Here is a 26,120-nt window from a genome sequence, read left to right on the forward strand (position 1 = left end):
TAACCCACACAATAACCTTTTTAATAATAGTTGAAGCACAAATGCACAAGTTAACGTTAGGCTATAAACAATCTACATCACGGTCACATGACTTCATGTCGCTTAGTTAAGGCGGCTAATTCAGTTTGTAGTCATATTTAGCGACCGGCATTTAAGACATAGCGTTTCTGCCATTCACCAGTGGGATGGGACAAACTTAAAAATCCCTTAAGCGAGCGAAAAGGAAGTGCTTAAATCCTGACGACTAATTCCTGCCCTACTAAGTAACCAGTGGTTCTTTATCTATTGCGGATTTTTGCTTGATACTGCATTATCTGTCTTATTATATATAGTTTGTTTGAGCAACCTGAGTGCAGGCACTGAGTCTGGATCAGAGGTCATATTACTGGCTGTTGAGTACACACACTCTTCTTCACACTGTTCCATGATAGTAGTGCTAAACTGCCACATGCTACACATCAAAGTACTACAACACTTGATTCCAGGATGGTTTCGGAACATCTCCAGCACATTTAATTTGCTCTCTTTTTTTTTTATATCGTTTGTTGTTTTTTGTGAAAGAAAAAAATAAAATAAAGAATAACAAAAAGGTTAATCCTACAAAGAGACATTTTCTCTTAGCTTTCTTAAAACTTGCTAACTCGTAAATTCCAAAGTCCGATAGTTGTGACACTGGAAGCGGTGCGTACACGTATCAGTCCTTCTCTGCATGACTGATGACGGGGGGGTGGGGGTGATATGTTGGAGGTTGTACATAGTGAGCCGGAGGGAGACTGGGGGATTGGCCCTGTCCCAAACATGCCCCCCACCCGCACATTGAAGTGTCTTTGCGACAGTCTCAGGAGATTCCGAGGAGAAGCAGGATGTAAACTAGGACGCCGCGCACCCAGCACAGCTATTCTCATTCCGCCTGGGTTCTTTTGCCCCCTTTACAATCCTTCTGCTGGAGCATCGGGCTCTGGGGGGGTGGGGGGGGGTGATGGAAGCAGCAGGTGCACACACACCTTCAGAAGACTCATTGGTCACCTTCCGTGTAGAACTCCTCTCTCGTTCCCACAACTTGTACTGTGTGTACAACTTAACAAAATGTTTTTTCAGGAGATGTTGGAGGGATCAGGCTCGGGGGGTGATGGAGGTGTGAACACTTGTGACCATCCCGAGGCTCTAAATCCACCCCAGTGACTACATTAAAACCTTTAGCAGCGTTTCAGGAAATATGCTGCCTTAATATTTTAATTTCTTCTACAGATATCCGTCTAAAATACGTCTTCCAAACCCTCTATTTCCTGATTTGGCTTATCGAGAAGATAAAAAGTGTCTCCAGGCTGTTAGTTCACTTTGGACGGTGCTCAAACCAGCTGTTCCACTATGACTGCTCACTAGTCTTACATTTAAAAATAGAACTAGGGTAGGTGTGTTTTTGACTTAAGGGAGTTTCTTCCTGCTTCTAGTCTAAGATAACGCTAGGGCCTAGGCTAACCACATCGCGGGTATGGGTAGGATGGTATTTAAAGCTGCACTAATCAATATTTTTGTATTTTAACAATAGTGATAGCAGTGTATTTCTCTCTCTGCTAAAGGTGTGCCATTCTTCCTAATCCTGATGTCCATCAACACTGCTGCTTTTAAGTAAAACTACACATATAAAGGTGTCCAAGTCACAAAGAAAGCATATTTCCCATACTCCTTAGGGTGCCTTCACATATAGATGGCTTCAGTTTTTTGATACATCTGCCTAAAACCAAAACTATCTGCATGCGCAGAGCAAATATGTGTTGCATGAGTCTCCGTAGAAAAGACCGGATGAGATATGAAACGCCCAGAGAAGAGTGTTAAGAAGATAATAGTGTCCTGTACACATGAAAGCCTCAGCTGCCGGAAAGGAAACACTTTGGGGTTCATTATGACACATAAAAATAAACGAGGGGGAGGGGGGGCTGAGAAACACGTAGAGGGAGGAGCTGTGCATCTCAGCTAATCAAGTCCCAGTGGATCCACGAGGGGGGGAGGAGGGTCTCAGTGTGGACGGATACGCTGATATGGGGATGGACTGAACACAGAAGAGTGAGCAGGACGACACTGGGAGGGGGGGGGGGGGGGGGTGCAGTGCGAGCACAGCACTGCTTTTGGCTGCATCAGTCTCCACCGGGGGAGGTCGGGGGTCTCTTGTCTTGTCATGCGGGGGAGGGGGGGTCGAAGAGGTCTTGGTGAGTTCTTAACTGCCATAATGCATGGTGTTGCTGGGGATGACCATGGGGGAGGCCATGGAAATGGCGGCGCCCCCCAAGGTGAACTGGTTGGTGACGGGGTAGTACGAACCGCTGCTGCTGGGACCGGATTGGCCTGTGGTGGCTCCTGGGGGGGGGGGGGGGGCAAAGAAAGCATTTAATTAAACGTGCCCTCTTGTAAAGGGTCTCCTTTTTTTTTTTAATATAACTCCCAACCATTTGCAAAAACAGCTACTTTGCACAATTGTTATATATATATATATATTAGTGAGATTAGTGAGATTGTACGGTACTCAATTTATTCAGTATTTTCATTATATTGTGTAGTATTTAGATACTCTAGTGATACATGTCCTTTCTATTGTGAATTTGTATATACGTTAATATACATCGTTAATTATTTTAATATATACATACCTTTAATATATCTGTATCCTATTTTATCTTTTAAATATTTTTAACTCAAGTAATGCTTGAAAACACTGCTGCTGGGACAAATTAGTTTCCCAATTTAGGGTAAATAAAGTGTCTATCGATTTATCTACGTATTGCAAACAAGAATGAAGGGTTTTTGAGAAAGTGACGAGGGAGACGTACCCTGAACAATACCTGTGCTCATGATGGAGCCCATCCTGGAGTGGGTGTGGTTTACAATGCCGGTGTTCACTGTGACCAATCGGAGAGGAAAGCAGACATTAATGATGTGTGCAGGATCAAAACAGACATTTATGCATGTAGCTTCCTATTCTGAGCAAAAGGCGCAAAGATGGCATGTCCTTGTTTCCATTAACAAAAAGCTTTGAGAGATTTTTCCATTGGTTTTTGGTTCACAGGTTTATGATACTTTAGTGTTAAGTTTAGGAGGACATACATTGTCCGCACTTAAATATAACACCACTTATGTAATGGTTGAAGCTTACAATCTTCAGAATTAAAAAGCTCACATTAGGCTATAAACCAACTACATGTTGGTCGAATAACTTCACGTTACCACCGCTAAGCTAAAGGCGGCTAATGTTGGCCCTGATGAATTTTGTTGTCCTATTCAGTCACTGGTTTGCAACCACCTTTTTTAAGACACATAAAGCTTCAAAAATTCACCAGTGGAGTATTCATAAACATTTTGTGTCATAAAACAAGTGAAAAACTGTTAGGCTTGTATAAAACACATATCTTATTTCAGGCATCTAACCAAAAATATGTTCAAAATGACAGACTTGAAGACGGGTTTATTATAACTGTCAGAAAACTTGTTAAAAACACTTTCACATGCTAGTTTGCCCCCTGCTAACACTTAACAGCCGAGACATTAGACAATGCTTAGGTCCTAGTGTGGTAAAGTTTTAATTTCAGTTGGAACCGAAGCTCTGAAAGCAGTTAAAGTGAAGGTGTTACATTGAGTGGGAAGTCCTAAAAGAAAACAGTGCTAGATTAAAAGCATAAACTAAAGATGGGGTAAGCTGTAATGATATGGCAGTAAAAGTTAAAAAGAAGTTTGTGATTTGAAGTATATGTAATAAAAAGACATGCATAAGGTATACAATATAGACATCAAATTATGACACCATCCTCCACAAAGGCTTTGTGATTAGTAACACACCGCATTTTTCCCATTCAATAATCCCTCTAAACAACATCCCCCAACATGTGAGCACAGTGAGAATATGATGAGACCCTCCCCGTGTGAACAGTGCTCACTGGAGACGCGTGTTCCGCACCGCTGTAAGTACCATTAGATGTAGAGAAGTCAGGAGGAGTGCGGTTCGTACCCAGGGGGATGAGGTTGTTGTGAGACACTGATGGGCCGCTGCCAATGACTGTGCTGAGGTCATAAGCTGCAGGCATCCCTGGAGGAGACACAGACACACCCATCAACACTTCATACAGACACATCCTGACAGGCAGTGGTATAACTCAGCCACATGGGAAGCTACGAGGAGGGGGGATTCAGGGCAAACATCACGCAAAACATGATGGCTGTTGCACAATAGGTGGATTTATTATAATATTGGAGCAGGGGGGGGCCAACTCAAACTGCATGGCAGGCCACAGTAGCATCAGAATCAGAAATATTTTTAAGTCCCACAGCAAACACACAAAATTACAGTGCTACAGCTAAAGTGGCATAGCAGGTTAAAAAAAACACCCAAAAAAACACATTAGTAATACAATAAAAAAGACAAATAAGTACACAACTGTGGCTTAACAATGAGTAGCCGCAATTTAAAAACATGAAGTGACATAAATAACATTCAAGTACTAAGACCCTATAAAAAAATCGAGACTCTTGTAAAAATGTATGCTTTTACATAAAAGTGACTATAGCAAATTTGAATTCCAAGTTCAATGATGGTTACCCTCAAAGGGCTGGTGGTAACTTCAAGACTATAAGAAATATATCTACTCTTTATAATATTACATATTTGCTTTACAGTGTAGATGTAGATTTTTTGTTAAAGTAATAATTTAAAAAGCGCTGTGTAGCAGCACACTGCCTGGAGTGCTGCTGCTAGAAAACGCCTGAAAAGCTTCAGTAGTCACAAAACGAGATGCATCGTGGGACATGTAATTTATGGACACTGTACTTATGTAAAGCGGCATATAATTGATGTGCACATTTTGTTTTTGCAAACTCTCGCAGGCCACATAAAGGAGGTTTGACATTCCTGCAATCCAGAAACTCAGTCAACTTTTTGCTAAATTATCGTTAGACTGTGGGATTTAATTCAAGATTATAAAACAGGCACGTCTGGTCCTTTAAAACGATTGGCCGAGACACTATCTGTAGACGTACAGCTGTGACCACACTACAACAGTATCACTGCACCCTTTACTTACATAAGTTGTTCAAAGACAGGATAAAGACAGATGAATAAAGATCTAGGGACAAGATCTTGTGCTACACTCTCCGGTCCAGCAGGTGGCAGTATGTTATCTCGTTAATAATGGTTGCAACTGGCAATAATAAAAAAGAAGAAAATAAAGAAGAATGGAGACAGACGCTGAAATAATAGAGAGCTGATGGGGATTTTTTGCTTGAGCAGCACTATGCTGGCGCTTCATTGGATAACAAATCCAACATCTTTTATCTTCATACAGGCAGACAAAAGGCACCTGACATTAAAGTTATGGGTGAGCTAACATGATATTTTAAATAACTCCATGTTTGTATTAGTAGCCTACCTATTATTCCCACTTTTGTGTAGTTATAGTGACTTTGTGTACTTTTGTGTAGTTATAGTGACTTTGTGTACTTTTGTGTAGTTATAGTGACTTTGTGTACTTTTGTGTAGTTATAGTGACTTTGTGTAGATAGTGACTTTGTGTACTTTTGTGTAGTTATAGCGAGTCGGTGTTTCCATAAGAAAAAATTAATAATTTACAGAACAAATGGGAAATGTCCATCAAATATAATCTATTTATTATTGAGCTTGAAAAAAAAAAATGACATACTCCAGGCATGTGCATTTATATTTTATTGAAATTGTGAAATGAAAGCTTGCATGACTGCAGAGCTCTGTCTGTAGTGCTATCTGTAGCGCAGTGCATCAATAACGCGCACGGTTATGGCTCGTTTTGAAGTGTATACAACCATTGTCAATAAACTATCTCCAGCCAGAATCAGCAAAATAGGAGAGTCAGTAAACGTCCGCTCACAGGGGCGCATTCAAGCTTTAAGAGGAAATATATTGTCCTCACATACATATAACACCACTTTTATGTAGTTGAAGCGTTATTTCAATCTCCAGAATAACTAGCTAAAGTTAGGCTATAAATAAACTACATGATGGTCGCATAACTTCACATCAACACTGCTAAGCTAAAGGCAGCTAATGTTAAGTGTGATGATGTTCAGTTCTATTCAGTCACTTGTTTGCAACTGCCTTGACAAAAGACATTCACCAGTGGTATATTTATCAACATCTTTTATGTCGTAGGATAAATGTGAAAATCTCTTCAGCTTGTATAAACCACAGGTCCTATTTCAGGCTTCTAACCAAAAACATATGAAAAAAACTTTAACTTTGAGACGAGGGAACCCCGAAGTGATCGATCTTGTATAACTGAGTGACAATTTAGCAGACAACAGCTAATAGTACAGCCAATTAGGTATACATAAACTTCTTCACCAAACCAATTGGATTATTTATATCAATATAATAATTGAAGTAACTTCCTGATGTTAAATCGTCCTTCATCTGTCTTTGTGGGACGTGTGCTCTTTAGAGAACATTAGAAAAGTAAAATGATGCGCCCAGGTCGCGCTGAAAAATAAGTGTGTGTGCGGTGGATTTGAGCGCACAAAACTGTAAATATTATTTATCCTCGGAAAATTAAGTCCTGAAGGCATCAATTCTTTTTTCCCCACCCAGTTTAGATTTAGCCACGCCCACTGCTGCATTATGAAAGCATCGACTCAGTCAGCCTTGGATTTTCATCCCACGAAATATGAATTTGTCATCTACAGTCGCTTCATAGAGCATCTTTTACAAAGGCAATTGATCAAAAATAGCGCTTTAAAAAAAAAGATATATATGACTGACGATGAAAGTTATGCACAGCTGAGTAAATGTTAGTTCATCGTTTAATATTAATTCACCCTGGATTTAAGAAGAATAAACAAGCAAACAATCTGTAGCCTATTGCCTTGTTTGTCACATTTTTTACATGAGTATAGTATTTGAGTATATGTAATTTGTTACTTTCCAACACTCAGAGAATATTAAATATTCCTCTTGACACTACATTTATTAAATATAGCGGCCCATATCAGTTTTTATTCACAATCTAGAGCAGACGTGATAATACTTCTGTGTTGTTAACATGGGAACAGCATATTCTCGGTATACGTCCATAAGCAATCATGCTGAGCTACGTCAATGCTGAAGTGGGCGTGGTTAAATCGAAATTGGGTTGGAAACATGATAGACGCGCCCTGGAGTGTTCTCACAGTGATGGCATCTCGTTGTGCGCTTTTGAAATCGATGAGAGCGGCTGAAAGCGTATTACTATTAAAATATGATCCACTTATAGTCTGGTTGCCAACATAGTGAACATGGAAATGTTGACTACCCCAAAGGTTACTGTTAGAAATGATAGTACGGGTCCCCAGAACATAGAAACTGCTGGATGCTAACATGCCTATGTTGGGCAATTTGCACACTAAGCATTAGTTGCGTTTATTGAAATGAATGGCATTATAGCCTATGTAAACAATAGTAAAACAAAGACTTGGCTGATTTGGAAAATGTTGAGGTGGTTTTGGGGGTCATTTCTGACATTTTCAGGATCAACAATTGCCGTTTTAAATAGAAAGTGGCCATATTTGTACTCCCGGCTGGGCTGATTTTAACTACCATGAGTAGTTTTGCAAACATTGAAAATAGAGCACAAAATGAAATGATTACCTCTACTGTGGACAATTATCTTTCAAATAAATAAGCAATGTGTTCAATCAAAATGATCCAGAGCCTCCTAAACCTTCAAAATGGACCCAAAATGTATTAAAATCAGAGGGTACAAATATGGCCACTTTCTTGGCCAGAAATAGACTAAGAATTCTCAATAACCCGCCAAAACCACTCCAAAACTGTCCAAATCGGCCAAGCCATTTTTGAACTCAATATTTCCGGGTTCACTACAGGAATATGAGCTGGCAACTAGACTATTCTCCACGATAAGCATGAAGCGGTGAAGCTGTGCCCCCTGTGAACACATGGACTTCCAGCAGTGTCTGTGTGTGTTCACCTGATACAGCCATGCCCTGCCCCATGCTGTAGGCCCCCGTGTTCCACATGTTCTCAGACGGGGAGGTGTAGTGTGAGCCGGGAGGGGGGTTGGGGGTAGTGCCTGTGTACCTGCAGATACATACACACACATTTAACATGGGCGAGGCGGACAGCGCTCCCCTCTCACATGATTCATGGAGCTGAGATCAAGGAGTGTTTCTGAGCTCAGGAGACCCCCTCACCTGAAAAAGGGATTCTTCAAGTCCAGGAGGTTGCTGGACTTTGATCCCGTCTGGTCCACCTGGGCAACAATACTGATGTCGTAGCTTTGTCTGTGGAGAAGGATCCAATCACATTAAGTTAGCATATTAGTATAATACCATTGTTATTTCAATGCATGACAACAAAAAACCTCCAGAGAAACTGCGAGCTGCGGTCCAATAGTCAAAGTATTCATGTCCTAAGTCTTTTCCTAACCAATTTTACCAATGTATCGGAGAATCCATGATTACTTAGAAATAACAAAATTACAACTGGAAAAGAGGAGGGGGGTGCTGTGTACATCAGTGAGGCCTGGAGCTCAAACTTCAATGTTTATGGATACAAATTGAAGAAGAAGCTTAGAAAATCCTTAAATTCATAGTTGGAGCCATTTTAATTTAACAAGATTAGTATGGTTGGAATACTGTTTAAATGCTTTAGATCAGGGGTGGGAAACCTCTGGCCCCGGTCCGTGAGGCCATTTGATACCGCCCTCGAGGTAATTTATAAACACATGCAAAAAATAAATAATTAAAGAAATCTAGACTGCAAAAGAATTAAACAAGCGAGTGCCTGTTTTTCCTGGCCACGGTCTGGGTCCTTGAACACAACACGAGCCTAATGTGTCATCGCGTGGTATATGTCTCGTCTGGCAGGGGTGTAGTGCTGACGGAGCGCTCCGGCACTTCACAAATTGCAGTACCCATAAGGAGCTGTACAAATTCCGCAGTTTTTGCGTGGCTGTGTCTTTAGTTGAAAGCCCAGTGGCGATCTATTCATCTGGCATACTGATCATACAGTCAATAGCGCATTCGAAAATAATATGATACAGTACAGTAACTACTGCTGGGTCTTTGTGTGTCATTCAAGCTCGGCTGTGTGTGTCTGTGTGTCTGTGTCTGTGTCTGTGTCTGTGTCTGTGTCTGTGTCTGTGTCTGTGTGTGTGTGTGTGTGTGTGTGTGTGTGTGGCAGGAGCGTATTTTGTTTAAGCAAGCGAGTGTTTGAAGATGTGAAGACGTATCCATAGCTCTCCTAATGTTGCTCTCAAAGTGCACCAGATTGATGCTTTTGCAACCTGCACAAACACAATACTGCACCATGATTACAAATGGTGAAATACAATGTAAAACTACCAGCTCCTTAAAACACAACCGCTCTACTCAACGCAACTCTACTATACCCGCGGTCAGAGAGCGGAGATGTGTCCCCTGTGTGATGTTATATGACGCGTTTGACGTATGACCTTAAAAAAAAGCCGTTTTTAAGAGCAGAGCTCAAAATTGCTCCTTTCCCTCTGAATTCCTGCCCTTATGTCTCGTAAAACATATCAAATCCTGCATTCACTTTTTTAATTGTAATTTTCAAGCAAGTTTAAGCATAAATGTAGAAAGAAAAAAACCCTGCAAGATGCTCTTTAAGTAATTTTTTAGGACAACTTTGGGAATTTTGTTTGTTTGTTTTGAGATTTAAATATATTTTGAAAGTAGAGATAGAGAGAGAGAGAAGCAGCGCTGTCTGCTTATCTGCAATACTGTAGCTCAAGCATTTATGCAACTTAGGCCTATACATTGTTTATGTTACTTATATGTAGTGTTAATTTTGTTGACTAAAACTATGACGAAATATGTTCGTCAACGACCTTTTTTTCCATGACGAAAACGAGACGATGACGAGACGGCAGTAAACAATAACTGTAACGAAATCATCATGCAATATCGTTGGCGAAAAGTGACGAGACGAAAATGTAGTTTACTAAATAAAAACTATGCCAAAATCTCTCTTTACTTTCGTTGACGAAAAATGAGGAGACGAAATATTATCAAAGATAATGTTACATCTCTGATAGTCAGTTTTCCTCCCAGCAGTTCCATTTCCGGTGCTGCGGCTGGGCAGCAGCTGTGTGTTTTTGCTGCGTGCGGCGGTACATTTGAATTACAACGGGCAGCGGCACACTGTGAACTGTCAGGAAGACCTGGGTCTAACGAACCTTATTTAACAGAAAATAAGTTTGACTGAAATGTTCTATAATCTGATGACTAAAAAAGACTCAATAGTTTTCATTGACAAAAAGTAGAGAATAATTAGTTTTCTTTGACCAAAATATGACTAAAATGCTCAGACTTTTAGTCGACTAAATCTTGACTAAAATATTTACTGTTTTAGTCGACTAAAATAAGACTAAAATGCTCAGACTTTTAGTCGACTAAAACTTGACTAAATAAAAACAGGATGAAGGTGACTAAATATGACTAAAACTAAAAAGGAAATTTAACACAGGACTGAAACTAAAACTAAATAAAAAAATAGCTGACGAAATTAACACTACTTATATGCCTGTGTGTCCGTGGTTTTGAGTCTGTGTGTGTGTTGAGCGCAGCACCGTCTACTTTTTGCAGTACAGTAACTAAAGCAGGACTAAGATTACCGGTAGTCTTTTGTAGACCTGTCTGCCCGTTTTGTGAGTGCACTGCGCGCGCACTTGTGGCATTGTTTGGGATGACCTAATTAAAATACCGTCCGCCGTCCTCTTTGAGAAACATATACAACGCTGACAGACACCGGTCACACGTGCAAAAAAAGTATCAGATAGGCTTCAATTTACTTTTGATTGTCTATAATTAACAATAAAAACTATCTGCATTTTAACACTACGCTTATACAGTGAGGCAAAAAAGTATTTAGTCAGCCACCAACTGTGCAAGTACTCTCACTTAAAAAGATGAGAGGCCTGTAATTTTCATCCTAGGTACACCTCAACTATGACAGACAGAATGGGGAGAAAGAATCCAGAAAATCACATTGTCTGATTTTTAAAGAACTTATTTGCAAATTATGGTGGAAAATAAGTATTTGGTCAATAACAAAAGTTCATCTCAATACTTTGTTATATACCCTTTGTTGGCAATGATAGAGGTCAAACGTTTTCTGTAAGTCTTCACAAGGTTTGCACACACTGTTGCTGGTATTTTGGCCCATTCCTCCATGCAGATCTCCTCTAGAGCAGTGATGTTTTGGGGCTGTCGCTTGGCAACACGGATTTTCAACTCCCTCCAAAGATTTTCTATGGGGTTGAGATCAGGAGAATGGCTAGGCCACTCCAGGACCTTGAAATGCTCCTTACGAAGCCACTCCCTCGTTGCACGGGCGGTGTGTTTGGGATCATTGTCATGCTGAAAGACCCAGCCACGTTTCATCTTCAATGCCCTTGCTGATGGAAGGAGGTTGTCACTCAAAATCTCACAATACATGGCCCCATTCATTCTTTCCTTTACACGGGTCAGTCGTTTGGTCCCTTTGCAGAAAAACAGCCCCAAAGCATGATGTTTCCACCCCCATGTTTCACAGTAGGTATGGTGTTCTTTGGATGCAACTCAGAATTCTTTCTCCTCCAAACACGTCTTGTTGAGTTTTTACCAAAAAGTTCTATTTTGGTTTCATCTGACCATATCACATTCTCCCAATCCTCTTCTGGATCATCTAAATGCTCTCAGCAAACTTCAGACGGGCCTGGACATGTACTGGCTTAAGCAGGGAGACACGTCTGGCACTACAGGATTTGAGTCCCTGGCGGCGTAGTTTGTTACTGATGGTAGCCTTTGTTACTTTGGTCCCAGCTCTCTGCAGGTCATTGACTAGGTCCCCCCGTGTGGTTCTGGGATTTTTGCTCACCGTTCTTGTGATCATTTTGACCCCACGGGTTGAGATCTTGCGTGGAGCCCCAGATCGAGGGAGATTATCAGTGGTCTTGTATGTCTTCCATTTTCTAATAATTGCTCCCACAGTTTCTTCACACCAAGCTGCTTACCTATTGCAGATTCAGTATTCCCAGCCTGGTGCAGTTCTACAATTTGGTTTCTGGTGTCCTTGGACAGCTCTTTGGTCTTGACCATAGTGGAGTTTGGAGTGTGACTGTTTGAGGTTGTGGACAGGTGTCTTTTATACTGATAATGAGTTCAAACAGGTGCCATTAATACAGTTAACAAGTGGAGGACAGAGGAGGCTCTTAAAGAAGAAGTTACAGGTCTGTGAGAGCCAGAAATCTTGTTTCTTTGTAGGTGACCAAATACTTATTTTACAGAGGAATTTACCAATTAATTAATTAAAAATCCTACAATGTGATTTCCTGGATTCTTTCCCCCCATTTTGTCTCTCATAGTTGAAGTGTACCTAGGATGAAAATTACAGGGATCTCTCATCTTTTTAAGTGGGAGAACTTGCACCTTTGGTGGCTGACTAAATACTTTTTTGCCCCACTGTATATGTACTTATTTTTACGGTTTGCATATGAGGTGGTCCGCGAAAATCCTTGATAATAGATAGTGGTCCGCACAAAAAGTTTGAGAACCCCTGCCCTAGAGGAGGTTAGGTCCCTCCCCCCACTTAAATCATGTTCACATGGATAGGAAACTAAATACATTTGCAAACCTCTTGTGTCCATATTTTTCTGTTTGGGTGGTCATGCCACAACCGTGCACGTGCATGCATGCGCGAGTCATGGTGAGATATCTGGATTAAGAGGTTGCTTTTTCTTTGCACAGCATGAAAGAAACGCCAAATGAATGGGCTGTGATTTTAGTACTTTTAAGCAGAGGTTGAGTTCAATAATTTGTACGGCCCTCGGAGGATGTTGTAAAAATTGAAATGGCCCTTGAGAGGAAAAAGGTTCCCCACCCCTGCTTTAGATGAAAATAACTTAATTATTTATTTTGTGAATTACACTTGGATTTAAAACATGCTAATTTAGATAATAAATTTGGTTTAGGTCTCTCTTTACTGACAATAAATGTGCGCTGTGAGGCAGGATATGACATGCAGGACAAAAACACCACGACACTCATCAATGCAATGATTCATTTAACTTTGAATGATTTGTTTTGTTAGCTCTTTTTCTATATGTGCCAATGGGTACTTTGAGAGATTATTTATAGGCCATATGGCCCAGCCCCAGTGAACCAACATGCTAGAGAACATAGCGTTTAGCGTCGTACCTCTTGTTGGCCATCAGCACGGCGGTGCCGGACAGCGTGTCTCCGGCCTTGGTGAAGAGGGGGGACTGCAGCAGACAGCGCACCTGGTACCAGTGGGTGAGGGGCTCTGTGGGGGCCGTGGACAGCCAAACCGTCATCCTGCACAGACATGAGGGCAGGTTAGTGGGGGGAATTATTCAACACACATGCAGCATGAGTGGAACTATGACTTACGATGAGCCCACAAACGCAACGTCAAACCAGAAGGCCAGGCCGTGCACCAGACCAGAGTGCATCATGTGGAACTTAAAGGGAATCTCTATCCTGAGAGCAGAGAGAGGCAGATTAATGACACACCACAGAAACATACAGTACACATACAGAGTACAGACACACACCTGTAAAGATCCTCTTCTTTGGCCTCCAGGAAGTTGACTGTGTATTTGACTGACTTGGCCATCAAGATACGGATATCAAATGTGTCCTGTGGAGGAAACACAACAAAAACAACTTCTGTTTCACACAACTGTGATATTGTGTAACTATATCTTATCTGTGTGTGTGTGTATTTGTGTGTTGGATTACGTACCACAATTGGCTGGCGGAAATACTCATCCACCGCTGCCGCCCGCAGGGCAGAGAGGTCTACACCGTGGAAGGAGGGCTGGTACCTGAAAGAGACACATCAGTTCGATCAGTATGGGACGTTTTCATTGGTGCTAACCCTAAGACAATGAAGGCTTGATTATGAAAAAAGCTTCTAAAGCTTCAGCTATTCTGGCAGATTAGACCTCTGCTAAGGTTAAAAGGTGTGTCGGAGCTTTACATAGAAATTATGAGGTGACAAATCTTTATCTACTCATAATAATAGAGTGTTGCAGGAATGAGTGCTAAAAAGTGAGTGACCTTATTGCATGCGACCATGATGCATTTCATTTATAGGGAGTCCTTGAATTGCTAACTTCAAGGTCACCTTGACCTGCACCACTTGATGATGAAGGTGTACTTGTACAAAAAAGGTAACAGGAGATATTCAAAAACAGTGTAAACATGACAGTCTAATCAGCCAAATTCACTGAAAACACCAATGCAACGTATGGAACCTTTAAAACATTGACTGTCTTTAGGAGTTTAGGGTCAACTAAACTGCAGTGATCATTTTAAGCATCTTGACACTGTGCTCGAACATTAACTTAAAACACAAAAAACACTGATTTAAACTAAAACTGACGATTTTCCCTTCAACTGTGGCCGCCCCCTGCTCACCAGAAGTTGGCCTTTGTGAACTGCTCCATGTAGAGCTGCTCATCTGTGAAGGGGGCCAGGTGGACGTCACCGATAGTTGGGAACATTTTGCCTGAAACGCACAAACACAGAAAAACAATATTAATATACAGGCGACAATTTACAACAAACGCTGCTGCGCCTTCCACCCTCCATCTTAACATTTAAAGAGGCCCTATTGCGCTTATTGGGGTTTTACCTTTCCTGTAGTGTGTTCTATATCGTTTCTCTCTGCCTGAAACGCCTCTAAAGTGTTGTCACGTAACACTAGCGCTTCTATTATATTGGCTAGCACTCCAACACATTGTACGTGATAAGACGGTGGTTCCCAACATTTTTCACTGAGGCCCCTCTTGGGTAATTGGAAATATTTTCGATCATTGTCATGCTGAAAGACCCAGCCACGTTTCACCTTCAATGCCCTTGCTGATGGAAGGAGGCTGTCACTCAAAATCTCACGATACATGGCCCCATTCATTCTTTCCTTTACACGGATCAGTCTTCCTGGTCCCTTTGCAGAAAAACAGCACCAAAGCATGATGTTTTCACCCCCATGTTTCACAGTAGGTATGGTGTTCTTTGGATGCAACTCAGCATTCTTTCTCCTCCAAACACGTCTAGTTGAGTTTTTACCAAAAAGTTCTATTTTGGTTTCATCTGACCATATGACATTCTCCCAATCCTCTTCTGGATCATCTAAATATTCTCTAGCAAACTTCAGACGGGCCTGGACATGTACTGGCTTAAGCAGGGAGACACGTCTGGCACTGCAGGATTTGAGTCCCTGGCGGCGTAGTGTGTTACTGATGGTAGCCTTTGTTACTTTGGTCCCAGCTCTCTGCAGGTCATTGACTAGGTCCCCTCGTGTGGTTCTGGGATTTTTGCTCACCGTTCTTGTGATCATTTTGACCCCACGGGGTGAGATCTTACGTGGAGCCCCAGATCGAGGGAGATTATCAGTGGTATTGTATGTCTTCCATTTTCTAATAATTGCTCCCACAGTTGATTTCTTCACACCAAGCTGCTTACCTATTGCAGATTCAGTCTTCCCAGCCTGGTGCAGGTCTACAATTTTGTTTCTGGTGTCCTTTGACAGCTCTTTGGTCTTGGCCATAGTGGAGTTTGGAGTGTGACTGTTTGAGGTTGTGGACAGGTGTCTTTTATACTGATAACGAGTTCAAACAGGTGCCATTAATACAGTTAACAAGTGGAGGACAGAGGAGGCTGTTAAAGAAGAAGTTACAGGTCTGTGAGAGCCAGAAATCTTGTTTGTTTGTAGGTGACCACCATAATTTGCAAATCAATTCTTTAAAAATCAGACAATGTGATTTTCTGGATTTCGTTTCTCATTTTGTCTCTCATAGTTGAGGTATACCTAGGATGAAAATTACAGGCCTCTCTCATCTTTTTAAGTAGGAGAACTTTTGGTGGCTGACTAAATACTTTTTTGCCCCACTGTAAAAGGTGTACTTTTCCTCCACTACCTTTAGTTACTTTACAGATGTGGATGAATGATGTGAAATATGATCAAGTTTTAAATCAGACTTTAGTTACACATGGAGTAAATTCACAAGCTACCCTGCAGTATGGTACTTTTACTTAAGTACTTGATCTGAGTACTTCTCCCACCTTACTTACTTATTGGAGCAACAGACCTCCGAGTTAAGGAAGTCGAAAACGGTGCCTTTCTCCATATGAATATGATGCCTTTTGGCCAGCTGATGGGACAGATTGCTCGTGTTTCCGTGAAAAAACTTATGGCAAACGAGCATTGTACACATCGAGCCTTGTAGATTGTCACTTTTGTTTGGGTCCCACACTTCCGTTTCGCTTCTCATGCACTGATTCGCTAAACTGAACAGCCAATCAACGATTCAACATGTCGAATCGGCGGCGGAAGGTGTCTGCACGGCTGAAAAGACACAACGGTGCAGTACACACCAATCTGAGTAGAGCGACACGACATCTATCGACGCCGAAAATCGGCTTGGTTGTGTTAAAACATGTGTCAATTTTACAAGCAAACAATGTTTGTTTGCAATTTCTTCCCAAGCTTCACGTGCCCTCCCTTCAATTGCGCTGCGCCCCCCAGAATGGGAAACACTGGGCTTAGAGGTGTGATAAGCAGTTGACCAATCACAACAAAGCCGACCAGCTAACCAATCAGAGCAGACTGGGCTCTGGTTTGAGACAGAGGGTGAAAAGAGGTGATGCAGCACAGGCAGTATGAGAAAAATAAAGAGCTTTTTGAACATTAAAGCATGAGACATGTTACAGACACTGAATACTAATATGAACTTAAAAGAATGAGAACGATATGTCCTTTTTGAAATGTTTTCCCACGAATCCCAAACTTCCTCACCGTTGGGCTTGAGGAACTTCTTGGCGTGCAGGTAGCTCTCCAGCATGCGCTCGTTGAACAACATGTAGCCCATGGGCTCTGAGATGATGATGTCCACCTGCTCCGGCAGCGTCACCTCCTCTACCTTCCCCGGGATGACGACCACCCGGTCCCCAAGGCGGTTACTGTTCACGAGCACCTGGAGGCACACCACACATCAATGTTAAAGTAAGAATTTATCAGCGGAGTGATATGGTATCAGAACATATGTGACCTGCTCTATCGAAATCAGTCGCATTGACCTGAAGACACATTTTGAGTTGTATATAGTGTTGGAAAGAGGAGATTCATAGCTTTCTAATGATATCAGGATTATTTTTGTACTCCAAATATTAAGCGAAATATGTCACATTATATAATGACTGTCACCGAGTCATCATTTTAAGAAAAAGGCCTTCAAAGTTTCCTCTTCTCTGGAATCCATCGATCTGATTGATTATTAGCGGAGCAAACTGATGAAAATACTACGGAGGGAAGATAGTTTTGTTTGGATAACTGGTCTGGGGGAAGCTCGCGAGTGTGTGTATGTGTATGTGTGTGTGTGTGTGTGTGTGTGTGTGTGTGTGTGTGTGTGTGTGTGTGTGTGTGTGTGTGTGTGTGGTGTGTGTGGGTGTGTGTATGTTTGTGTTTATTGTGTTTGTTTCCCGGGGAAAACCCTCAAGAGAAACACTGGCTGTTGTTATGCCTGCAGTTACGTTAAGTTACTCCGTTCTCAGCTTTTAATTATGCCGTTACAAGCTTCAAAGTTGTATTTATCATCTGAAATTGCCGAAACAAGTTTAATATTCTGAAAGCCAAGACTTTGTTTATTTGAAATCAGATGAAAACAAACTGTAACGGACCCTGCCGTGTTATCTATGCTTACTATACGTCTTACATTCATAATTTCAGCCGGAGGGAGAGGGGCGGCGCTACGGAAGAGCAGATTGCGAGTGAGAGGTGTCACCTTCCCTTTACAAGCTTCAAGCATGTATTTATCGTGTGATTTTGGAAATAAAAGTTTCATATTCTGAAAGCCAAGATTTAGTTTGTTTAAAATCAAACAAAACACCCGAACCCCGAAAAAATAGTTTTTTACGCAAATCCACGTTTAGTTTTAAATGAGCCGTTGCGACTTCCGACTGATTTCGATTGAGCGGGTCACATATCAGTCAGGCAGCTGATAATAGCATATTAAAAATGGATGGACCTCTGCGTGCTGTGCCATGGTGCTGGCCTCCACTGCGTACACCTTCCTGGCTCCAGCCTGGGCTGCAAAGAAAGAGAGGATCCCTGAGCCGCAGCCCACATCTAGCACCACCTGGAGGGAAGAGAGCGGGGTTTATTACAGGTCTGTGCAGCACCATCAATCTGTCAATCATTTTAAAGTGTGTGTGCATATCTGAATAATAGCCCTGAGCCTGTTTTTCACGTCTCAGGCTCTATATCTTCACTTCTAAAAAGGGGTAAATTAATAATCTTTTTTCTCAAAGCAATGATAAACCTGTGAGTTGGATGTAGAAAAGTCAGAATCAATATAGATTTTTTTTATTTTAAAGTAAATTCAGATTGAACATAGTAAAAAAAAAATGTAAATTATAGTGTCCCTCCAAAAAGAAAACATTACTTTTAGCGAAAAGCACCCTTGAACGATGGGATGGTAGACTAAAAGCTTTAGGAATCCAAAAGATAACATAATAAGTACCCTGTATCAAGATTGATGCAAAACAAGTGACATTTGACCTTTTTAGAGAGGTTTAGAAAAAAGAACCAACTTCTGGGGTCATGTGGGTGCATTTTCCATATCTCTGGAACCCATCGGTCAATTTTGATGATTGACACCTCTTTTTAACCGTTCGAGCCAATAGAATCGAGGGGACGTTCCTAAAAATCCATTGAAACATTACTCATTGGTGAATAGATTGATGCGCAGCCAGAATGCCCAAAACCGGAAGCTGTCATACACTCTCGTAGCTATCATAATAGCTATATATGAAAACTCAGTTTTTGCCATAGATATGACGATGGATTATAAGTAATCATTTCAAAGTGAAAGACACATTGGATTAACCATTGGATTAACCTTCAGCAGCGTTTTTATCGTTTTAATGCCATTGAAGACAACTTTTGATCAGAAACAGCAAAAGGTAAGACAATGTCCCGTGTTTGCTACGTTGTGTGTTGTGTGTGTGTCTGGGTTTGCTTCCCCTGCCGCGAGTTTTCATCGCTCAGTGATGATACTAATACCCCTAGAATCTGTGGAATCTCAGCTTGCTAGCTGATATCTTGTTTGTGCAGATCCAATAAGTAATTAGTAAGTAAAGTATTTATACCGTGAGTTCTGTGCTAAGTGCGTTAGAATTTTTTCGCTCAGGGCTCATTTAGACGCTTCTTGTGAGACTTATGTTTAGTTTCGGTAAAAAATGGTTTGTATCGTCAGTTAGCTGAGCTTCTTCCCGTTAACCTGTTAATCCCTGAGGCTGTTTTTCAGGTATCAGGCTCGAAAATGACATTCCCAGAACAAATTACCATAACTTCACTTCTAAAAGGGTTAAATTAATAATCTTTTTTCTCAAAGTAATGATAAACCTGTGAGTTAGATGTAGAAAAGTCGGAATCAATATAGATGTTTTTTCTTTTAACCTGTTAAACCCAGAGCCTGTTTTTCAGGTATCAGGCTCGAAAATGACATTCCCAGACCAAATTACCATAACTTCACTTCTAAAAGGGTTAAATTAATCATCTTTTTTCTCAAAGTAATGATAAACCTGTCAGTTGGATGTAGAAAGGTTAGATTCAATATAGATGTTTTTTATGTTAAAGAAAATTCAGATTGAACATGATAAACTGTAAATTATAGTGTCCGTCCAAAAAATACTTTGTACTTATAGTGAAAACTAACCTTGGATGATGGGTTAGTAGACTAAAAGCTTTAGGAATCCAAAGTACAACATATAATAAGTATCCTGTGGCAAGATTGATGCAAAACAAAGGATATTTGACATTTTTAGAAAGATTTAGCAACAAAAAAAAAACTTTTCTGGGGCCATTTGGGTGGATTTTTCATATCTCTGGCTCCCCCTGCTGGATTTTGACATGTGACATCTCTTTCTAACCGTCAGAGCCAATGGAATCGAGGGGAACTCCCACATAGTCCTTATTTGGTCATGTGTGTGTTTTATACTGCCGCATAGCCAAGACCGGAAGCAGCAGCCACTCTGGTGGCTACCATTAGCAGCTACCTTTTGCTCTGCGATTTTTACATAAAAATGGAATTATGGATTATAAATAATTCCAATTATTGCCCAGGAACTTTATCAACCTATGGATTAAACGATTCAGACGCGTTTTTTCTCGTTTTAATGCCATTGAACACGTCTTTTGATCAGATTAACAGCTACGGTGACACGATCTCCCTAGACAGACATCACAATACGTAAAGGTACGTGTTGTGATGTCTATCTTTGCTTCCCCTGTCGCAAGTTTGGATCACTCAGTGATGATACTATATATCTAAATAATCTGTGGAACCTCAGCTTTAATCGGAGATCTTGTATGTGCAGCTACGATAAGTAATAAGGGTACTTTTATCTTGAGTTCTGTGCCAATGTCCGTTAGCATTTTTTGCTAAGGGGTCATTTAGATGCTTCTTATGAGACTTGTGTTTTGTTTTGGTAAAAATGGTTTATATCGTCAGTTAGCTGAGATTATTTCCGTTAATCTGGTATAACACATTAATAGGTTCTTAAATATAAAGATCCCCTGAGACACAATGTCCTGAAAAAAACCCAGGGTCCCCGCCTTAACATGTTAAAGAAAATTCAGATTGAACATAGTTAAAAAAACTGTAAATTATAGTGTCCGTCCCAAAAATATTTTTTACTTACAGTGAAAACTACCCTTGGATGATGGTAAGGTAGACTAAAAGCTTTAGGAATCCAAAGTACAACATATAATAAGTACCCTGTATCAAGATTGATGCAAAACAAGTGACATTTGACCTTTTTAGAGAGGTTTAGCAAAAAAAACTCCACCTCTGAGGTGATTTGGGTGGAGATTGGGGTTTTACCGTTTCTCTGGAACCCATTGGTCGATTTTGGTGATTGACATCTCTTTCTGACCGTTAGAGCCAATAGAATCGAAGGGGAATCTCCCCACACACAGTAAAACAAAAAGGTGGGGGCTTCGCGCACGCAGTTTTGCTCCAGAGTGAACATATCTCTAGCTCTGACTTCTGAAAACCGAAAAGCAGGTTTATTGTTTATGGATTATCAGAAATCATTCAAAGTGACACAGACACATTGGATTAACTTCAGCATCGTTTTTATGCCATTGAAGACCACTTTTGACCAGACTACCACACAGGTGAGCCATTTTGCCGTTTTTAGCTACCTAGCTCCATATGTTTTGATGTCTGTTCTTGTTATTATCTACAAGAGTTCGTATAATTGAGTGATAATGAAGCGTATGCCTCGATTCTGTTTCCCCTCACGATGTGAAACGATGGGTTGAGATGTGCAGCAAAGATAAATAATAAGGTTTTGTGAGTGAATTTCGGTGCAGTCATCTTTTAGCAATTTTTCGCTTGTTTCTAATTCAGAAGCTCAGCGTTAGCATTGTTTTTTTTTTGTTTTTTTTTATTAAAATGATCAGTTAGATGAGTTTCTTTCCATTACATGGATATAAAACATTCATAGTTTATTAAATAAACATGCCCTCAGACACTTTTCTGCAAGATGTTGCGGGAGGGCCCCGTTACCGGGGTCTCTCGGGCTTAACAGGTTAAGTGGGTATGACACATTAATAGGTTTTTAAATGTTAAGAAGCCCTGAGACACAGTTTCGTGAAAAGAAAAACCGGCAGCCCCCGAAGTTTGAAAAAAACACAAAAAAAACTCATTAACTACCCCTTTTTTTATTTATCTATGGAGCTACTGAATATTATGGCTGCAGTCTTATTTTTTGTAAGTGTAATTTATAAAACTATACAGCAGTTGAAGTTTACCTTATCCTTGAAGTCGGTGTGGTTCTGGAGAATAGCCCGTTGGTAAGTCCCTGTCCGGACGTAGTCCTGCATCATATTCTGTTGCTGAGAGAGGTAGCCATAAAACTACAGAGACAAAAACATTAATGCATTTTTTATCTAAATAAATCAATATTGTGCAAGCAGCCTCAGGGAGGACAAACCAAAACATATCCTTACATTTCAATAAGTTGAAAAAAGTCACAATGTATTGCAATCAAAAGCCTAGGTTAACCCGGGTGTGGGACACAACATATCAGTGTTTATTGAATAAAGAATGCTTAGAGTGAGGCTTCATGGGACTGACATTAAATACACATTTCTTCCTTCACAGATCTTACTTCTATCCCTCAGAAGGGAAACCAGGACATGTTATTTACAGAGCAGATCCTGTTTCAGTTTTATTATTAGATATTTGCAAAGATATGTGTATAATATCTCAATATCGTGAGAAGTAAATAAATCCAAGTTTAGTGTAATCTTTTATTTGATTGAGATAAAAAGGAGTGGCGGGGTTAGACCTTGGCATTATGAGTAGCCCTACACGTCTAAAAACTGCTGTTATATGGAAAGGGATTTCAAAATATTGACACCGTACAGCCACAAGACAAATTGGTGATCTTTGTGATATTGGTCTACATCAATAAAAATGTATGCAGAGGTGGGAAAGGTACTCACATCTTGTATTTGAGTAAAAGTAGAACAAGAGAGTGGGAATACTCTGATTCAAATTAAAGTCATGCATTCAAAATGGTACTCAAGTAAGAAACTAAAGTATTAACATCATTGTGAATTTACTCCAGGTGTAACTAAAGTCTTATTTAAATGTTTATTATATTTCACATCATTAATGCAAATCTGTAAAGTAACTAAAGGTATTAACCAGTTGAGCCCGGAGCCTGTTTTCCAGGTCTCAGGCTCGAAAATGACATTCCCAGAACAAATTACCATAACTTCCCTTCTAAAAAGGGGTAAATTAATAATAGTTTTTCTCAAAGAAATGATAAACCTGTGATTTGGATGTAGAAAAGTCAGAATCAATATAGATTTATTTTTATTTTAAAGTAAATTAAGATTGAACATAATAAATAAAATGTAAATGATAGTGTCCGTCCAAAAAAAAAACATTACTTATAGTGAAAAGCACCCTTGAATGATGGGATGGTAGACTAAAAGCTTTAGGAATCCAAACTATAACATATAATAAGTACCCTGTATCAAGATTGATGCAAAACAAGTGACATTTGACCTTTTTAGAGAGGTTTAGAAAAAAGAACCCACTTCTGGGGTCATGTGGGTGCATTTTCCATATCTCTGGAACCCATCGGTCGATTTTGATGATTGACACCTCTTTTTAAACGTTCGAGCCAATAGAGTCGAGGGGAAGTTCCTAAAATCCATCTAAACATTACCCATTGATGCGTAGCGAGAATGCCCCGGAACCGGAAGCTACATACACAGAAGTCACCATTTACCTCTGAATTGAAGTGGAGTAAAAGTACAAAGTACCATAACATGGAAATACTCAAGTAAAGTACATGTGTCTCAACATTTTACTCAATTACAGTACTTGAGTAAATGTACTTAGTTACTTCACACCTCTGAATTGTATTGACTTGTAAAGTCATTCAAACAGGTTCCAAAACCAACCTTTTAAAAATGAATGAATGCAATGAGCGTTGTGAAACTATAGATAGTCCCCTAAGAACAGAGTGAGTCCAGTGTCATGTCTGCAGTGTGATGAGTCCAGTGTCATGTCTGCAGTGTGATGTGTTCAGTGTCATGTCTGCAGTGTGATGTGTTCACTGTTTGAGAGCCGCTCACCTGGAAGTACTGTACAGCAGAGGAGTCCTCTGTTCTATCGCTGAAGACGGAGCGCTCATTGACGTGTCCGCGACTGTTCTTCAGCAGGTTATAAAAGGACTGGAAGTCTAAACACACAAACCATTACAATTCACACTACATTACACCATGAGAAAAGTTATGGTGAATGTTTGGAATTACGAATTGAACTACGCCAAACAGTTTGTACGCTCGTGTGTCAAAGACTGTTAAACACATCATGTGTTTACATATTTATATTGTGTGTAAATAGTGTCTTTATTTTTTATATGTTGCAACAGTCTTTAAAATGGTTTTATAATTTTACTATTTCAGCTCCTCTATTTTTAAAATAAACGTCTTTCTGTGTCTTTGTATGCATTGTTTACACAAAAGCAAATTCCTCATATGTGTACCCCTATGTGGTAATAAAACTGATTCTGGTGTGTTCATTGGGTTGCCCCAACCCAGGACACGTACATTAACATTACTGCACATCTAAAGCTCATTTATTCAACCAGTCCCTTCATGGGAAGTATGACTTTAGTTAATAGGGCTGCACAAGCAATGTGTATTTGATCTCGCTGCGGGGACATTCTACAGATGGCCAGTCCGCCCCTGAAAAATGTCTATGTACACATTATTATTAATAATAGTAATACAAATAACATTGTTTCCCATACATCGACATACAAACCCCACAGATCCTCAACTCCGGTGTGTCTCACTCATTAAGGCGAGACACGGCAGGCAAAAGCATTGTTTTTCACGCACTGGTCAATTTTGAGATGTTGTGCTATTTTGATTCCATAAGATGTTTTCTTTCAGGCTTTTGCCTGCTCTAAGAGGCCCTGGCTGTTTCAGCTCCCTTGCACGTTCCGTGTTGTCCTGTAGCAGGCACCGCCGATGTCGGGGAAACGATCTTCAATACTCCGAAAATAATCCCACCAGACTCCTTTGCCCCCCCCAACAGAGGGATGTCCTTGTCCTTTTTCCTTTTCGTTATTTCAAGCGATAAAAACTCTCGATCTTCTTATTAATATATTTGACGGCAAGACGCCCCCCTGGCGGAAACGCTGCTTCTGATATACCGGAGGCAGAATAGTGCTGAAAATGGCATGAGCTAGATGGACATTTAAATGAAAGTATAAGGTGGAATATTTAATGAGAAGATTACACTTATTTAGGGTATTGCAATGAAGATCGCTGCTTTAATAATTAATTATTCCAATGTTGGGTAACAAGTTCTTCTAAACCGGAGCCCATGGAGTGGTGCAGGGATATGTACTAATCCAGGAAATGAGTCAGCCTTTTAGCACTTCTTGTTCCTAGTCTGGAAGTCAACTTTTTTTTTAAAAGTGTTTTTGGTTAGAAGCCTGAAATAATACAATAACATAAGCTGAGGACATTTTAAATGTTTTGTTCTGTAACATAATTTGTGCTTATGCATAGTTCCGTAATGTTGCTAGCATTAATCCTGAACCTTTGTACCATTGTTTTCTGATTATTTTGGTTGTTATATTTGGTTATTTCATTCAGTATTAAGAGCAAATATAAGAATAAGACCAAACATAGAGACGTGCAGGAACGAGTCCTAAACCTAGAAATGTGTTGGCATCTAAGCACTTCTGGGCTCTAACGTTGTAAATTAAATGTTTTTTTGACGAAATTATTGGTTAGCAGCCTAAAATAAGATCCGTGGTTGGTTAATACAAGGTTACGAGATGTTCATGTTTTGTTCTGCAACATTAAAAAAATCAGTAAACACCCCACTGGTGAACGTCTGAAGTTTCTATAGGCCATAAAAATAGCTACTGTTAACAGGTGACTAAATGAGACTAGAGACTACTAAAAGTCATCAAACTGACTGCTAGCCGCCGTTAGCTTAGCGATATTGACATGCAGTTGTGTGACCGCAATATTGCCTACACTTACTTTTGGTGATTGCATTTGTTCTTAAACTATTATTAAAGTGCTGTTTATATGTGGAGATTATCCTGCTGAACAAAACGTGTTAGTATCATAAACATGTGTTTGCCACATTGAAAAACCCAGAGGATAAATTCCATTGCTTTCTGTCGAGGGAGCCCTTGTGATGCTAACTTCCAAGTCAGCCTATAAAAAGACATCATCACTGCACCGCTCTATAGAGGCTCTTGTACATCTCTCAGCCTCGTTGTGCGTGTGTGTGTGTGTGTGTGTGTGTGTGTGTGTGTGTGTGTGTGTGTGTGTGTGTGTGTGTGTGTGTGTGTGTGTGTGTGTGTGTACCTGCAGGTGAGGAGAACTGCAGCAGGACGCTGTTGCAGCCCAGTGTGATGATGAAAGACTGCTTCCCAACACGGCTGCACTCAGTCTCCCTGGAAACCGAACACTTGAACACACTCTCCTCTCCTGAAACAAAAAAGTTAGGACAACATGAGACATGTGT

The 26,120-nt window shown here is 40.4% G+C and overlaps 1 protein-coding gene across 4 annotated transcripts in view; it reads right to left on the reverse strand.

Moving 5' to 3' along the window:
• The window catches only part of carm1 (coactivator-associated arginine methyltransferase 1), a 49,075-nt gene continuing 22,955 nt past the window's right edge, over positions 1 to 26,120 (reverse strand). Inside the window, exons 2-16 of one of the 4 annotated variants that reach the window (XM_079646916.1) lie at positions 25,961 to 26,083; positions 23,696 to 23,802; positions 21,854 to 21,958; positions 18,060 to 18,170; positions 16,832 to 17,009; positions 14,452 to 14,542; positions 13,775 to 13,856; positions 13,584 to 13,669; positions 13,420 to 13,509; positions 13,207 to 13,344; positions 8,200 to 8,289; positions 7,977 to 8,086; positions 3,998 to 4,075; positions 2,838 to 2,894; positions 1 to 2,355 (exon numbers count right to left, since the gene is read on the reverse strand). In XM_079646916.1, coding sequence (XP_079503042.1) covers positions 2,216 to 2,355; positions 2,838 to 2,894; positions 3,998 to 4,075; positions 7,977 to 8,086; positions 8,200 to 8,289; positions 13,207 to 13,344; positions 13,420 to 13,509; positions 13,584 to 13,669; positions 13,775 to 13,856; positions 14,452 to 14,542; positions 16,832 to 17,009; positions 18,060 to 18,170; positions 21,854 to 21,958; positions 23,696 to 23,802; positions 25,961 to 26,083 — 1,586 coding nt within the window. In that variant the 3' untranslated portion in view covers positions 1 to 2,215. Of the gene's footprint in view, positions 2,356 to 2,825; positions 2,895 to 3,958; positions 4,076 to 7,976; positions 8,087 to 8,199; positions 8,290 to 13,206; positions 13,345 to 13,419; positions 13,510 to 13,583; positions 13,670 to 13,774; positions 13,857 to 14,451; positions 14,543 to 16,831; positions 17,010 to 18,059; positions 18,171 to 21,853; positions 21,959 to 23,695; positions 23,803 to 25,960; positions 26,084 to 26,120 lie in introns of all 4 variants that reach the window. The other 3 variants (XM_079646915.1, XM_079646914.1, XM_079646917.1) reach the window with 3 other exon arrangements.

This window comes from Notothenia rossii, assembly GCF_949606895.1.
Source record: "Notothenia rossii genome assembly, chromosome: 8".
NCBI classification, from domain to species: Eukaryota; Metazoa; Chordata; class Actinopteri; order Perciformes; family Nototheniidae; genus Notothenia; species Notothenia rossii.